We start from the raw sequence: 17,143 nt of genomic DNA on the forward strand, positions 1-17,143 counted from the left end.
TTAATTAAAATGATCTTAAATAATTGTCAGTTGGCACTTGTGACCTACAGTTCACTGTTAATGAAATAAAAGAGAAATCAGAAAAGGATATGGGTAATGTTGGTGATTATTTTTTTTACCAAAGATTTTCATGATAAAAAAGAAGAAAAAATGAAACAAAGAATTAACATTAAGTATTGAACAGATAATTGTTGAAAAAAGTGGATAATGCAAAGGTAAAACAGTGTTGGACATGCAAATTTTAATCAACTTATAAAAATGTGTTTGAGTTTTGAAAGAGGAAATAACATTAAAAGGAACATAAAGAAAAAGTTGCCCAAAGCATAACGATTAAAATATTAAACAAAACAAAAAAGTTAAAAGTACAGAAGAAGATGCAGTTACATGTTTACAGAGGAGTAAATTTAGATGACTGCTTTGTATCTAGTTAGAATAAATCTGTAAAAGAAAGTAAAAATAAGTAAAGTAAAGTATGGACTGAGCTATGTCAGTTTTAAAATTTTCTCAATTATTATCATGTTTTACTTAAAGATTTGATCATTTAAGTAATTCCTGTTTATATAAATATTTTGCTATTGTTCCAGATAGTACAATGATGTTACAATAAAAGTTTGTGATGTTTTTACAATTGCAAGCCATTTTATTAATAAACCAAATTTTTAATTTATTAACTTACCTGAAATAAAATTCATATATGCTTTTTTATATTATAAATTCAAAGATTCACAGTTTACAATTCACTTTTTGACATTATATTCACCAAATTTGCCTTCTGTTGATTTATGTGTGTTCAGTCAAGGATTTGCCATATGCTTTTTGATATTTTGTATTTCTTAGGCCTTGCACCAAATACTGTCTATAGAGTTACGGTCAGAGCAAAAAACATCAGAGCACCGCACTTTGATGAAAAGTCTAGTATACCTGTCGAACGGTACTCCTGCCATATAGACTTCCGAACCCTTCCTAAAGGTACGTCATGTGTGTAATTATGTCGGTACATTAAATAAATGTGTTTAAGTAGAAAGATTTAATGGTGCTTGGTGGACTATAGAAATGTATACGTGAGTAAAAGTTTGTGTGTGTTAGTACTGAAGGAAGTCAATCTATGTATACATGTACTGCTGTAACAGCGTGCTAATCTGTGATTTTTTGTATGTGAGATTCCATATTTTATCTTTGTGTGTTTTAGAATATTGTTAGTTTGCTAAAGAAAAAAATTTTATATATATATATATATATATATATATATATATGAGTATTTTGCAAATATAAATTTAATTTGTGAGGTATTAATCTTTTAATAAAGCACATTTGTTCACATGACTTAATTTTTGTTGTCCTATAATAAATATTAACAAATTTCACCATCAAATTATTTTTATAAATCTGTAAAATTTTTGGTTATAATCTTCTTTCAGATAGGTTTCACAGCAAATATTTATTACAAAATTTGTTATTTTTAAGAAAAACCAAAACCAAATTCAAAATTTAATTAAATTTTACTTTCAACATCAAAATGTATTCAGCTACATACAAATAGTCTTTCTTAGTGACTAATGCTGTAGCATTGTGAATTGAGCTAAAATAATTTCTAAGAGTATTTAGAGTATTTCATTCATAAGACATATGTAGTTAAAATTGTATAAATTTTATAAGCAAACTATAAAACATTACAATCTTTAGAATAAAAATCAAAACAAAAGTATCACTAACAAAACATTCACCAAACGAAAAAAATATTCAAATAGTATGCAAACTACTCTTATTGGACACAATTCTACATTTAACCAATTGGACACAAATATAAAGATACAGTGAATATATAAAGGCAGTTCACAATAATGCAGAATCGATACTTGCCAATCATTGTAAAGAAGAATTACTGATATAATAATATTAATAACAATCCAGATATTTCGTACATTCACCGAAAAGAACCTCCTTTTAACATGCTTAAACAACATGAGAAATGTACTTCAAATACATACAAAACCAATGTGTTGTACTATTTGTACTCTGTTCAAATCCATTACACTTTTTGATTGTTTTTAAATATTGCATATGTTTTCTCAATCCAGCTAAAATATCCATCGAGTTCAGCAAGAACTACATTACAACAATGGTAGCTGCTGTTAAAGGCTATCCAAAATAATATACATTTATGGAAGAAAAAAGTGATATATTTTTAAAATTTATGCTGTTCATCTTTCACTTTATCTAGTTGTGTTTACTGCCAGTCATTATGGACAAAAATCCTTTCAAAGCAAATTTGTATACGATCTTAACAATTACATACTGTAATTACCAATATAATACATAAAACAAAATATTCATCGCTATGCTGTATAAACTCCTTTTTGTGTTTAAAAGTTTGTTTTTTATTATCCATCCAATTAATAGGAATAATATAATTATTTTTCCTAAACCTATTTTAACATAATAATTTTGAGTATATTCCAGTATAGATTCAATGCAGCTGTTGGTTTTCTTAATAATCACTTCATTATATTTAATTTTCATTAAAATATGCCATTTTTAAGATTAGATTATGTTTAATTTACATGTGTGTAGAGTACATTCGCATGTTTTCATTCGTGTTTTATGGTTATACAATTACTTTTAATTTGATAGTTGTTTAAGTATCAAATAAAATCTAAAGGTAAGTTGTAGTTTTAAATTAAATGTTTCTAAATGATAACCTGACAGCTTTTAATCCATTTTCTATTGATCAGAATTGTTGGATTCCTAAGTAGACTTAAGGCAGAAGGAGAAAATTTCTAAACCTTTGTGTAAAATTAGTGAGTATTCATAGATGATATTTAACTTTTGTTAGACATCAGTTAATTTAAATTATTGTTTAAATATTTAGATGTTACATATAAATCCTTATATTTTTTGTAGTATACTTTGAAAAATATTTTATATTAATAGATATCCTTTGTAAGATTTTAGAGTGAACATCAGCATAATTAAGAGCAGTGTTAAAGGCTAAAAATTCTTAAAATTATATTACCATAGATTAACCAAACAGTTTTTAATATTTGCTTCTCAAAAACTCTAATTTTTTTAAACATGTTACAAAAATCTGATGAAACTTAAGTCATATTTGTTTTAAATGGACTTGTTATCATACCGTCACTTTTTTCATGCAACTTCTTCAGATTTCATGAGAAAATTAATAATAATGTTTATTTAAGGTAGAAAAATTTTTCATTTTTCAATGAAAAATAAAAATTATAACACTAGATATGTTGACTCAACATATCAACTGCTGAATTGTACGTATATCAACCTACGCCATCTAACCTCGTGTAATTAACATTAAATAGCACATAATATACATATTTAACGTTGATTAGACGAAGTTAGTGTTGATGTACATACGATCCGTCAGTACACAGAGTCAACATAATCTAAATAATTAACCTATGCTTGCTTCACTCGCTCTAAGACATATTTTCTATTTAATACATTGTAATATTACATTTAATACGTTGTTTTTTGACAAAGAAGTTGCATTAAAAAAAGTCAAAATAGTGGCAGTGCGATAACAAACAAGTACCGTTTTAAATATTAATTTCCAAGAATTTTTCATTTCACATGAAAATTACAAAAAAAAATATGTTGTGCATGACTTATTTATTTATTCAGAATTTACTTAATAAAACACATGCACTCTGTACTTTGTTATAATTTTTTTTTCATTGAATAATCTATTCTTATTTGCTGTAATTATTATGATTTATTGAAATGAAAGCTTCATATCATCAGATTTAACATTTATACCTGATGATCTGATGATAAAACAGTTTATTTGCATTAATAAAGAATGCTTAACTGAAAATTTCTGTTTATTATTTGTTTTCAATCCTTTGATAGTAATATTTCAGAACTGTAACTTGAATTAACCTCAAAAGCAGTGAGGTTTCTCAGATAACTACAAGGTCTTTTTTTATTTCTTCAAGAGTAAAATTAATGTCTATCATAACTAAATATTACTGTAGTTATAAATTTCTGGCAAGTTTTTTTTTAATGGATGAGCTATTTTGAAATTATTGAGGAATTTTCATATGGTGACAAGATCTTATTTTTTATTTGCTTTTTCTTTATCTCCCCCTTCTGCTTTGTACTACTGGACTGTCCAACATCATTCCAATCTAAATCTAGCACTTTATAATGGGTCATGCCCAAATAATGATAATAATTTTTAATTTTCTTTATTTTGTTCTTTTTAATCATTTTACTTCCTGTATCTGTTCCTTCATGTGAGTTATTGAGCCTACGATAAAACTCTGTAGGGGAGGGGATTGCTAAGACAAAACTGGATTTTTTCTTCTTGTATACTGTTATTATGATCTAATTTACTAATAGATTTGAACAGTTTATTTTAACTTCCTGAGATTTTCCAAGAATTACAGAACCATCAGGTTAAGGACATAGACACAAATATTCCAGTTATAGGAAAATTGTAGACCAAATTATCAGCTTCATAAATGCCATTTTGGTTAGCAACCCATTTTCCCAATGGAATTGGTTACCTTACCTCCAGAAGTGTTATTTAGTTCAAGACAGGCAACACTTATAGGTCATAAGTTGTAATTAAGATGTAATTAGCTAACAGGATCCTCTACAAAGTTTGGTTTTTTGTAGATGGTTGATGTCTGGCATCTGTATATCATAGCCTGTAAGCCAGAATTGAAGGTCTGTGTAGATCAATTACCGGGACTGTTGTTTCTTTGAATATAAAATAAAAAAGTTATCAAGATTTTAAAAACAAACTCCTCTGTTTTTTATGTCATTGCTCATCAGATAAAGATTATTATTAATTTTTAATTACATAACCTCAATATTTCTTAATCTGCAATGCAGAAGTAGGCTATGTGTGGCTTTCTTATGATTCTATATAATGTTAATCATATCAAAGATATCAGATTTTAAAAAAGATTCCAAACCAATCCAATTGACAGTAATTTAGTAACAACATATTATAAAACTGATTTTGATTCTGACATGTACATACTTACTCTTGTAACTAATAAAAGTGTTAATCTATTCTAAAAATCTATTTGTTCACTTATGCATTTGAATCTTGTGTTAAATATTTTATTATGAGTGCAACATTTTTGAAATCATAGTAAACTAGATCATTTCATGAATAAGATTTTTCATTTTTATGAAGTAAATAGTATCAGTAAAAATTTCTTGTACTCTGACTAATCCAGAAATGTATAAATTTATGTTGCATTTTGTACATGATTACATACTCATTAGTATGTTTCAGTATTTACACACCATAATGACAATGGCTTTCTATTACATTTTGTTCTATGAATAGAATTTGGCAGAAAAAACAAAAGCCTTTTCCCTATTAGTGTACTTATTAGCTAAAATAAAAAATAAGATTTATGATCAGCATATTTATTTATTTGCTTATTTTTCTGATTTTTCTTCAAAACAACTGATTGGAATATATTGAATATCAATAAAATTTTTAACTGAAGTATTTCATAGTAACATTTTGTCATTCTCATCTCACCATTAATTTTTTTCATTTATAGGACAATAAATATACTACAGCCTTTAAAATTGTAATATGAAATGGAATGTTTGGTTTTGTATCAGATAATATGAGAACATTTTTTTATTGGGCTACACATTACCAGTACAAGTCACTGGAAATATACAGCATTATTATCCACATAATGATTTTTACTCAGTGTACCTCATTATATTATCTTTATTGCTCTATTTTTCTGTGAGAAATTTTCATTTTCAATGGACATTTATATCTTATTTGAATTCAGATAGTGGATTTATATCACACTGGTTTACATTTTCTTTCTACAATGATTAATCTCTTTTTGAATATTATTTTATAAAAAGAAGGCTTTCTACCAATAGCTGAACATACTAATTATTCTATATGTTGACAACATTTTTTGCTGAATTTTGGCATATTTTCGAATCATATATTAAAATATTATAAGGTATGGAATATAAATGTAATTAAAAAGTTTTATTGTATAAGAGGGATAATTTGTTTCTTTTAAGTAAAATGTCTGTTGAACTATTCAACTCTTTCATTAATGTTCAAAACTAATGTTGTTTCAAGACAGTAAATTAGAATTCTTCTTTCTCTGGTTTGAAAAATCTAAAAACTGATCTCTGGACTCAATAAATATCAATTTCATATTTGTAATTAAATGAAATGTCTGTATTAATATATATATATATATAGAGAGAGAGAGAGAGAGTGATTTACCACGTTATGCAGATACTTTGGCAGCTCATTCTACATGTGAAAATAAAGAAAAAAGTACATATAACACAGGTCTGGAAACACTTTATTAATGAGTTACGGCTGGCGAAAATGTTCATCCAGACTTCATCTCTTCCAGTAAAATGAAGCCATATAGTAACTCTTGGAACGCAAAAACATAAGCTAATTTGATGGTTTCATATGAAATTCAATCTGACAAATCGAAAAAATGAGTCTGAGAACAGTAACTTCTGTGGTTTTTTTAGAAAACCGGCAAAACACAGGAGTTGAAAAATGCACTTTTTTATGTTTGACTTGTAATATCTTTGTTAAATTGCCAATAAACAGATAAACTCTTTAATAAAACTTGTAGGAACTTTAATTCTAAACAGAATAGTATAAGTAAAGTTAACAGAAAGTGAATTGTATTTGAATAAAATGGACTTTAATTTAGAGCTATAAAAAGCTAATTTAACTGGAAAATGATTTTTATCAATAACCAATTTATTATTCAAAAGTTGGAAAAAATGATAAAAAACAGAAATTTCTGGTATTCAAAATTAAAAGTTTCACAATAAATTATTTCATAAGGGATTGTACTGAATCAACGATTGTAGCATGTTCTGTTATAAAACTATGATTTTTGTTTAAATCAAATTATAATAAAGAATAATTTTTTTTGGAGAAAATTTATTTCATAACTTGGCAATAAAATAAATGTCTAACAGTTAAGTTTTTTGAATTGTAATTGTGTTGTTTGTAAGCTTACAGTCGAGTTTTAGTTCATTAGTATAATTTTCCTGTTAGTACAAGTAGGCAGCTACTTGTCTAACCATTCTGTATGTGATTGGTTATTGAAGTAATAATGAAACACTTATTTTTCGAATGAAGAATATGCTGATAATGGTGTTTATTTATGGTGTGGGTGAAGGCAGTGCTATGGCAACTGTTGAAGAATGTTGATAATATCCTAATCACAGGATTCCAGATCCAAGAACTATCAGTGTGGCATTTTGTATGTTACAGGAAACAGAATATCTTCCTAGCAGTAATCTTATCCCTTGTAACCATTCTCTCCAGCATGATGTTTATGTCAATGAAAGTATTATTGTTGCTTTTCAGTGTGGTCCGATGTTAGTGCAAGATGTCTTTCTAACCCTTTCACTACGAAATTTTTGTCGCTCATCAGAATTATTTTTTACTCCGCAGCCATGTTTATTTAAGTAATTTTTATTACTTCAAATACATTTAGACCAAAGATTTTTTCTTGGTAAAAAAATATGAACATGTCCACTGGAATGGACATCTGTAGTGAACGGTAGTTAGTTTCTATGAAATAACAAATGAACATCTTTATTTATGAAAAATGTAATTTTTACAAAATAGTTATTTATAAAAACGATACAAAAATTTTTATAAAATTATTATTAAAATACAACTTTTTTTCTATCTTATGTCTATAAATACTTTAAAAAATCTATGATTAAAAAATTATAAACAAGAAACACAGTAATGCTGAGCAAACCTTACCATTAACAGTCATAATAAATGCTTAGAAATTATTATTATTATTATACTAAAAAATAAACAAACAATTACAAATTAAAAGGAATTTTTTAACATAATATCAGTACATCATTATATCTATTACTTTATATGAAAGTTCATGAAACAATTTCTGCCATTCACAAAACAAAGGTGGACTGTACATTTTGTGCAGTACACATGAGTTTTCTTGGTGCACTTAATATTTTTGCAGTTGCATCTTTTTTGGAATCATATTCTGGTAGGTGGTCTACTAAATCTTTCTGAACTTCAACTATAGGCCTTACTTCTACATTCTATCTTTTCAATGGGTGGACAATTTGTTCTCTAGGAGAACTTGGCCGACCTCTTTTCCTGCAAGACCCTACTGGATTATCCATTTTTACAAGAGCTTCGACCAAATGTAATTTAAAATCCAACAAATGATTATTTTTTAAGTTGTTTAGCCTGCCTATACTCTAACCAAGAATTTACACAGGCCATATCAATGGCATGAAAAATCATCCTTAAAGTCCACTTACGACTCTAAAAATATTCTATACATCGCAATAAGTTGATTCAGAGTATCTACTCCTCCCATTCCATAGTTATATTTTTTAACTATTTCTGGTCTAGTTACTGTAACATATTTCTTACTGTTCTTATCCCACCTGTTTACTTCATCTGGTGTACCTACACCTACAAAATTGGAACCAAGAACAACTGATCGATTATCAGTCCATTTGCACAGAACAACTTCTCCATCTCTACTGGTCACTTCTTAGTAAAAACCTCTTGGCTTTTTTGAGCATTCTTTGTCAGACATAAATGGAGGCTTACAAAAACTATCAACTCTAACAGTACCGGCTGCAAATATTTTATTATTTTTTTAAATCTCGAATATATTGAAAGTACTAAAAAAGTTATCAAAATAAACACAATGGTTCTCTTTTTTAAGCTGTTTTGTCAGTTCTAAAACTACATAGGCTCCTAAACCTAATGATTTTATGTTGGTTTGATCAAATTCTGTTGTTTTGCTCTGATATAGTATGAAGTCATGCATAATACCACTCTTCCCACACAAAATAAAATTTTTTATCCTCCACTTCTTGGGTTTTTTTTTCATATACTGTTTAGTAGAATGATGCCCTTTAGATGGAATTATCTGCTCATCAACACTGAGATCTTGTTCCATTTCTAATTCCTTGCATCTTCTTCTGACAAACTCAAAAATTGGCCTTACTTTAAAAAATTTGTCATCTGAGTCCTTCATTTCTAAATTGTTAACTATGTGTAAGTTTGATCTCGGTTGATAAAAGCAATTGCGAGTCATTGTTTCAGAAAATATCAGGACTTTTAGGGATTTTCTCCAGTACATCTCTATTCTGGGAAATTTTAAAACTGACATATAAATGTGTAACCCAATTAGTGCACAAATTTCTTGAGCATTTGTGGGCTGAAATGTTATACCTTTCTGGAGGGCATACATGTTAGTTTTTCAACCATGAATGAAATACATTCCTCAGTTATATATTTGCAAAAATAATCTATAGGAGAATCTGAATCAAAGTAATTCTCTGTGTTTACAGAAAATCACCAGTTGTAGGTGGATTGTTAGGCCTTCTTCTCCATCGAATATCTTTTTTATCCGTGACAGAATTAAAGTGGTGGATCTGACCCTGATATTGATCAGGCCACCATCATAGGCCAACTGATATTGATGGCCTATCATGTAATTGGTTTACTTGTTCCCCTGCTTGATTTATTTCATTTAAAATAGGTACTGATTGTACTGGCGCTACTTATAATGATGGGAGTGCATGCAGCACAGGTGCTGCTTGCAACAACGGTTCTTGTATTTCTGCATCATCTTGAATAGCTAATTTTCCTCATTTCGTGGGACAACATCTGCACCTGCAGAATAAAAAAATATAGCTTTAGCAGGTATTCACTGAATCCATCCATTTTAATACTGGTAGGATATTTGTTTCATGAGCCAAAACTAGGCTAAATATAAATAAAAATGAAACTTACCAATTCTTGTAGGTCCCTTTGATGGTGCTTCATCTTCTATCTCGGCACCATTCTCCAAACCTTCCAAATCTGAACAATTTCCATCTAATAGATTCAGAACAAATCCAATGTCATCTTCATCATATAAATCATAAAACTCCATTGTCTGAAAAATAAAATAAATACCATGTAGTCTGATTCGTACACCTTCTTTCTTTCTTTCTTTTTCCTGTTTAGCCTCCGGTAACTACCGTTTAGATAATTCTTCAGAGGATGAATGAGGATGATATGTATGAGTGTAAATGAAGTGTAGTCTTGTAAATTCTCAGTTCGACCATTCCTGAGATGTGTGGATAATGAAACCCAACCACCAAAGAACACTGGTATCCACGATCTTGTATTCAAATCCGTGTAAAAATAACTGGCTTTACTAGGACTTGAACGCTGTAACTCTCGACTTCCAAATCAGCTGACCAACCCGGTGGTTTTGATTCGTACACCTAACTAAAATGTAAAATAAGAAAAAGAATAGCAATAGAAAATAATCTGAAGAAAGAGAAAGTAGCCTACTGGTTACTGTATGATACTAGAAATTTCTTTTTAGCTGATTATAATAAGAAGACAATAGACCTAATGCTTATTTTAGAAATTCAGTAATTCATATCTTGCTTTTACAGCCTTATAATAAAATTTCTACATATAGCACAAATTTAGGGTTATTGTATATTTTCAATTTATTAAAATGCTAAAAACAACTAAACTGAAGCATAAACTATCTTATGCTCAGATAAAATAACTGAATGAAAAGATGTTTACAGATTATATTATGTGAGGTTAGGAATATTTTTCCTACTATGTAGGGCTATTGGTTATTTTATAAATGTATAAATTACCTTACATAACTTATAATAAATAATATAAATTAAAAATATTATTACTCACCTCTAATTAAGTAAATTTCCAAGTAAAAAAAGTGATATCAGCAATTATGGTCACTGCACAAATAAGCAAACGAACTGTAATAATAATAATAACCATAACCTCAAAGTTACATTGCAGTAGCAATAACCTTTGACTACATTTGGGTATTTGAGTGTACACTAAGTTTTTGTGTAATTTATAAATTTCAGCTTACAACCCTTCAAAAAGTAATCCATTTATGAATTAGAAAATATTATTTTAAAACTAAAAAAATTTATATTATGTTGAGAATGTGTCAGTTACTTTTGCACATTAGAAAATTCTATGTACCTCTCTATACGTTCAGAAGAAGAAATGTACTACTTTTAAAAATTATAGTTTTGGTAGTTAAATGAATAAATTATGAAATGGTAGTTTAATGAATACTTCAGGTAGCAGCACTTTACAGTCTTGAGAAAACTAGTACACTGAGATGCCCAAATGGATTGAAAGTATAAAAAAGCCATTGATACATAAAAATTAACTGGTAAAATATTTGGGCACTGAGATGGACAAGAGGAGTGAAAGGGTGAATGTCAATAACAATATCCTAATCGCAGGATTCCAGATCCAAGAACTATTAGTGTGGCATTTTGTATGTCACAGGAAACATAATATCTTCCTAGCAGTAATCGTATCTCTTATGACCATTCTCTCCAGCATGATGTTTATGTCGATGAAAGTATTATTGTTGCTTTTCAGTGTAGTCCCGGTGTTAGTACAAGATGTCTTTCTAACTGGTTGGGAGTTTCACAAACTAAAGTATGAAGAACACTTAAGAATAACAACATTTATCTGTATCATAAACAAAAAGTACAACAGGAGACTTTTATATACAGGAGACCCTGCCCTTTGCTTTCCATCAACAACTTTTCAAGTACATTTTATTTACTGATGAGTCAAAGTTCACTCGCGATAGTATAAACGATATGAGAAACCAATACTCATGGGCAGACATGAACCCTCATGTAACGGTGGAATGTAACTTTCAACAGTAATTTGCCATTAATCTGTGGTGTGGGATTGTTCATAATGATTTGAGTGGACTGTTTATTTTCCAAGGGCGCTTAACAGGTGTGGTGTACTTACAGTTTCTTCAAGAACAATTACAGCCATTTCTTGAAGATGTTCCGTTGAAACACAACGGCACATCTCCACATTTCTCTCATACTGATTCCACTTACTTAAATCAGCAATCCCCAGATAAATGGATTGGTCGAGGCGGTTCACAATCGTGGCCACCCAGATCACCAGATCTTACGCCAATGGATTTTTGTGTATGGGGTTGGATGAAGTGTAATGTTTATAAGTTGAAAATAAATACCTGAGAGAAATTATTTGCCCATATTACTGATGCTTTTTTGCTGTTAAAGAGCAGCTCTGATAAACTAAAAACAGCAACACGAGCAATCCATAAATGTGCAACATGTTTAGTTCACATAAATGCGAACTAAATGAAATTAAAAATTGTTTGTAAATTTTATTAATTTTTTATTTTAAAAATCATTTTCCAGTTACATTAAGCTTTATATTGTTCTTAATAAAAGTCCATTTTATTTAACTGTTATTCACTTTCTGTTTACTGTATTTATATTATTCTGTTTGAATTAAATTTTCTACAAGTTTTATTAAAGAGTTTTATCTGTATATTGGCAATTTAACAAAGTTATTACAAGTCAAACTTAAAAAAGTGTGTTTTTCGACTCTTATTTTTGAATTTTTTTGCCAATTTTCTAAAAAACCACAGAAGTTACAGTTCTCAAACTCATTGTTTTCAATTTGTCAGATTGAATTTCATATGAAATCATCAAAACATTTTTGCATCCCAATAATTTCTGTATGGCTTCATTTCACTGGAGGAGATGAAATCTGGGGAAACTTTTTCGCCAACTATAACTCATTAACAAAGCACTTCTGGACCTGTGTTTATATGTGTTTGTTTCTTTAATTTTACATGTAGAATGAACTACCTATGTGGATAACTATGTAGAATAACATGTAGAATAACTATGTGGATAATTAGTAAATTAATCTGCATATATATTTATTGTTTATTATTTTTTTTATAGTGTGCTTCTAAAAACCATGAACAGTCCTTGCCTACTGTCAATCCAATGTGGTATATGTTGGTGAACATATGCTACCATGAATGTGTAAAAATAATGATTTAATGTAACACATGATCCAATCTTTTTGGATACTTCATAATAGCAAATCACAAATGTGTAGATGTAACATGAACGACTTTGATAGCAATCTTCAGAGTTATGCATTTTTTAAAATATATAAATATGTTTTATGTATTTATATTTTATAGAGATTAGAAAGTGTGGTTTTACTAAAGGACACTTCAGCCAATGTAGGCTTATTTTGCAGTTAACTAGAAAGGAAATAGAGTCTGTAGATTGGTCCATAGGCATTCCCCCATCAGATGACATGAAGGAGGTACTGTCATTAAAGGTCCTGGCATTCTCAATATGGGGCTCACAGTGTTCAACCCACATCTTGGAAGATGTTTAGAGCAAGGAAAATGAGAAAATTATAAGAAAGAATGAACTACCTCTAGAGAAATCTCAGTCAAGACAAACAATCCCACATAGAGAGTAACCCAAGGCTACTGTAGTCAATGAGTACTCATCCCACACATAATCTCTCAGGAGATCTGAATATTTTTACTCAGATTAGGAACAGCAAATAATGGTTGTTAACAAATTTAAACACATTCTGAAACAAAACGTTTTTCTTCCAGAAATCAAAGATCACCTAAGAATAGTATCAGGCTTCCCTTAAAGGAGCCTTGCCTATCCCCAGAATTGTGTACTTATGAAAGTATTGACTGATTCATTAACGACCTTAGTTAAGGATACATCTGTTATTTAGCTAACAATATCAATACACTCTAAATGCTGGAAATGTGCACATGAAATAACATGAAGTGATTTCTATTTGTAGAATATTTAGTAAGTTCTGATACTGGAGAGTTTTCTTTTTAGGAAATAATATAACTTAAGTGATTCAAGAAATGGAAAATCTATCACATAAATTTTTTATCATCGCTACCACTTCATCATCGAATGAAAACAATTGTTCGTTTAGTAATTTATTTACTTCTTATTTTCATTATTTTTTGACGTTTCATTACAGTTCAAGAGACGTCAATCATCTCAGAATTATCATCTTACTGGTCTTCTTTGTGGAAGACAGATGACAAAGGTGATTTTTTTCACATCACATTAGAGAAAATTAATTAAAGTTGTTCGGTTAGCCAAATCTTTTTAAATCTATTTATTTTTTCTTATTAAGTTGTATTTTTATAACTTTTTTTTCAGAAAATAAGTATAACAAATTTCAGTTTCTATAATTTTACAGATTTTATTGTATGATTTTTCTTTGTTTAAATTATTTAAAAATTTTAAATAATATTTCAATAGTATATCAATAATTATTATTGTTTTATAATTCTTCATTTTTTAAATTTATTTAAACAACATTGCTGTACTTGTTCTCCTTTTAGCAGTAATGTATGTTAGGTGGAGCAGCTAATAATGTAGAATTACGTGATTGTAGAAATAATGTTGCATTCGTGCATACCTTTAGGGTGTATAAAATTTTTATGTAGTTATCTTTGTCAATTAATTTTTTTTTCTCTTGAAGTTTTTTGTTAGACAAATTTAAATATTCTATGTATTTTTGTACTACTATATTTTAGTGTTGCTGTAATAATATTTAATATTCCTCTTATTATTTTTTACTGAGATAGTTTCATGTAAGTTTTTTTTATATTTTTGTTTTTGAAGGTGTAGGGTTTATTATTATATTTACTAAAAAGTGTGTACTATCTGCATGAATGCTGCATGCTTTGTTTTTAAATAGTTTGAGCTTTACATTCATTAATACGTTGACTGTGGACCACACTCCATGTGTGTGGAAATGATTTTATTCTGTTGTATGGCAGACAGTGCACCGTGTATATTATCCAGTCCTGTACATTTATACTATCTGTTTTAAGCCTAACTGCTAAACTTTACTTGCTGTACGCTTTAATTTATACTGTTTAGTAGTAAGGGTTTTTGAGTTTAACTGTACAAAAATTTCAACTATAAATAAACCCTTTTTCTTCAAGTCATTGAGGCTGTAAGTTTTAATAACTTTCTATACAAATGGTATTCATTTTACCTATTTTAATTTATTTATTTTATATCTCTCCTTTAAACTAAGATATTAAATAAGATTATTTACTGGATAAAAAAATAAAAATAATTATGGATATCAAACAGTATCAAAATTCTTTTAATAATGCAGTTAAAAGAATTTACACTTTCATTTTAATAATTTTTATTATATGCTCAGTTTCCATTTGCTATGCATTTCCTAAAGAAATTTAGTAAGGTCAGGAGGAGGTTAGTAAGGTCAGTCTATGCTTTCGGTAAGGTCAGGAGGTACAATAACATATCAAGTAGACTACATGTAGAGTATGTAAAACCAAAGTATAGACTGTTAAGTTTGTTCAGAAGAAAATGTGGTAATTAATTACCACTTATAAAATTTATGATGAAATTTAAGAGACTGAAAAAATAACTGGGTTGTAAGTTAATTAAAAGAATATAAAGTTAAAGTTTAAACAGTAACACACTTTGAAATTTCCTGACCATATAATTAAATCAGGAGGGGAGATTTTGATAGAAGAAAATATACAATTTAGAAGATCACAGACAAGGAAAGATATGTAACAAATATTGGATAATGGCAGTAATATAAAAAGAAACAATTATAAAGGAAAAAATGTAAAAATGAAAGTTTAATAATAAAAGATGTAGCACATAGAACAATAAGAAAATTATTTTTGATGAAATGAAGGCAAATGTACGTTTTAAAAGGTGTGGACAGAATATTGCTTTTAAGGATAGAAGAAAGATCTTGCAGATGAAGAAGTACATAGAGAGGGAAAATTCAGTAGGGGAAGATTATCTAAACAGACATTATCTAAAGAAAACTAGCAGAACATTATCTCTTGTAGAAGAAAACAATTGATTAAAAAGAAAACTAAATTTTCTTTAGAGGAGAGTTTATCCTAAAGCAGAATTTAATAAATCTTTAAAAAATTTGCTCATTCAGTGCAAATGTGGCTGAAACTGCAAATCATTCACAAAGTGTGGGTGTGATTCCAGAACAGTGTCAGTGACCTTGTACTTTCCCTTTGATTACACACTAAAGGTGTTGCAAATTTCCTGATTATAAACAATTTTTTTTTACAAAGTTCATCAATTTACTTTTTATTGGTATTGACATATTACAAATTCGAGGATAAAAAAACAATGTTTTATCTGTGTGGTTTTTAAACCATACCCATAGTTGGTGTTGGATTTGATTATGTAACTCTAGAAATACATATATTTTCATTTTACAGAAGACCTTCCCACTAAAATTCTAAAATGTTAGGTTTCATTCATTTGCAATAAAAATTAAAAGAAACAAGTCTACAATAGTGTTTATATAATTATTTATAATTCAATTACATTAAAAAAAAAAAAAAAAATAATAATAATAATAATTGGGTCAAATAATATGCTTACATTGTAATATCTTCTGATAAATTTATTTCAGAGTAAATATCTTTCCCATCTTTTAAAATAATATTGAAAATTTAAATACTGAAAATATTTCCATAAAATTTTACTTATCATAAAAATACTTAGTAATCATATAAATACTTATACTTAGTAATCATAAAAATAAGTGGGAAATATTTACAAATTAGAATACCGTGTTTAAATGTATCATTTTATATCATAACACTTAAAATAAGGCTGCACATATAGTTAAAAAATATATTTATAAATTAAATTGAAAGAAGTAGAGCATAATGAAATATCAAATATTTTTAAAATATTCACATAAACAACTAATTTATTGGAATATAATTACTTTTAATTTTAATTATAATTTAAATAAATTTAAAAATGAACACTGAATATCTTGTGAGCTGTGTAATTATAAAAATAAGCAAAATTAAACAATATTAAAATATTGGAAGTGTTTAGAAAAAATTAAATATCTGTAAATTACATTTAATATTTACAACATTTAATAATGTCTGGCTTAAAAACCTACTTCAAAAAGTTACTAACTGCTAAAAATCCTTAATTAGTTAATCCTAACACCATGAATCTAATTACTAGTTACTAAATCTAATTAAAATTTTAATTAGCTTAAATAATATACAAAATTTATCTTCTAAACATGTACTATAAAAAATAATTTAAAAAATGTATCATTTGTCAGCCCTGGCTTTTACATCTTGGACAGTATGTTGTGATGAGTTAGCTTGTTTCTTTTCTTAACTAAATGACTTGCATTTCTTCTGCTTTTTTTGTTCATCAGACAAGT

The 17,143-nt window shown here is 28.1% G+C and overlaps 1 protein-coding gene across 1 annotated transcript in view; it reads left to right on the plus strand.

The window, feature by feature from the left end:
* Positions 1-17,143, plus strand: part of Rbp (RIMS binding protein) — a 453,814-nt gene that overhangs the window by 267,126 nt on the left and 169,545 nt on the right. The window contains exon 18 of the mRNA XM_075364347.1: positions 838-969. Within this exon, the coding sequence (XP_075220462.1) occupies positions 838-969 (132 nt within the window). The remainder of the gene's footprint in view (positions 1-837; positions 970-17,143) is intronic.

Source organism: Lycorma delicatula, chromosome 4 (assembly GCF_047948215.1).
Source record: "Lycorma delicatula isolate Av1 chromosome 4, ASM4794821v1, whole genome shotgun sequence".
NCBI classification, from domain to species: domain Eukaryota; kingdom Metazoa; phylum Arthropoda; class Insecta; order Hemiptera; family Fulgoridae; genus Lycorma; species Lycorma delicatula.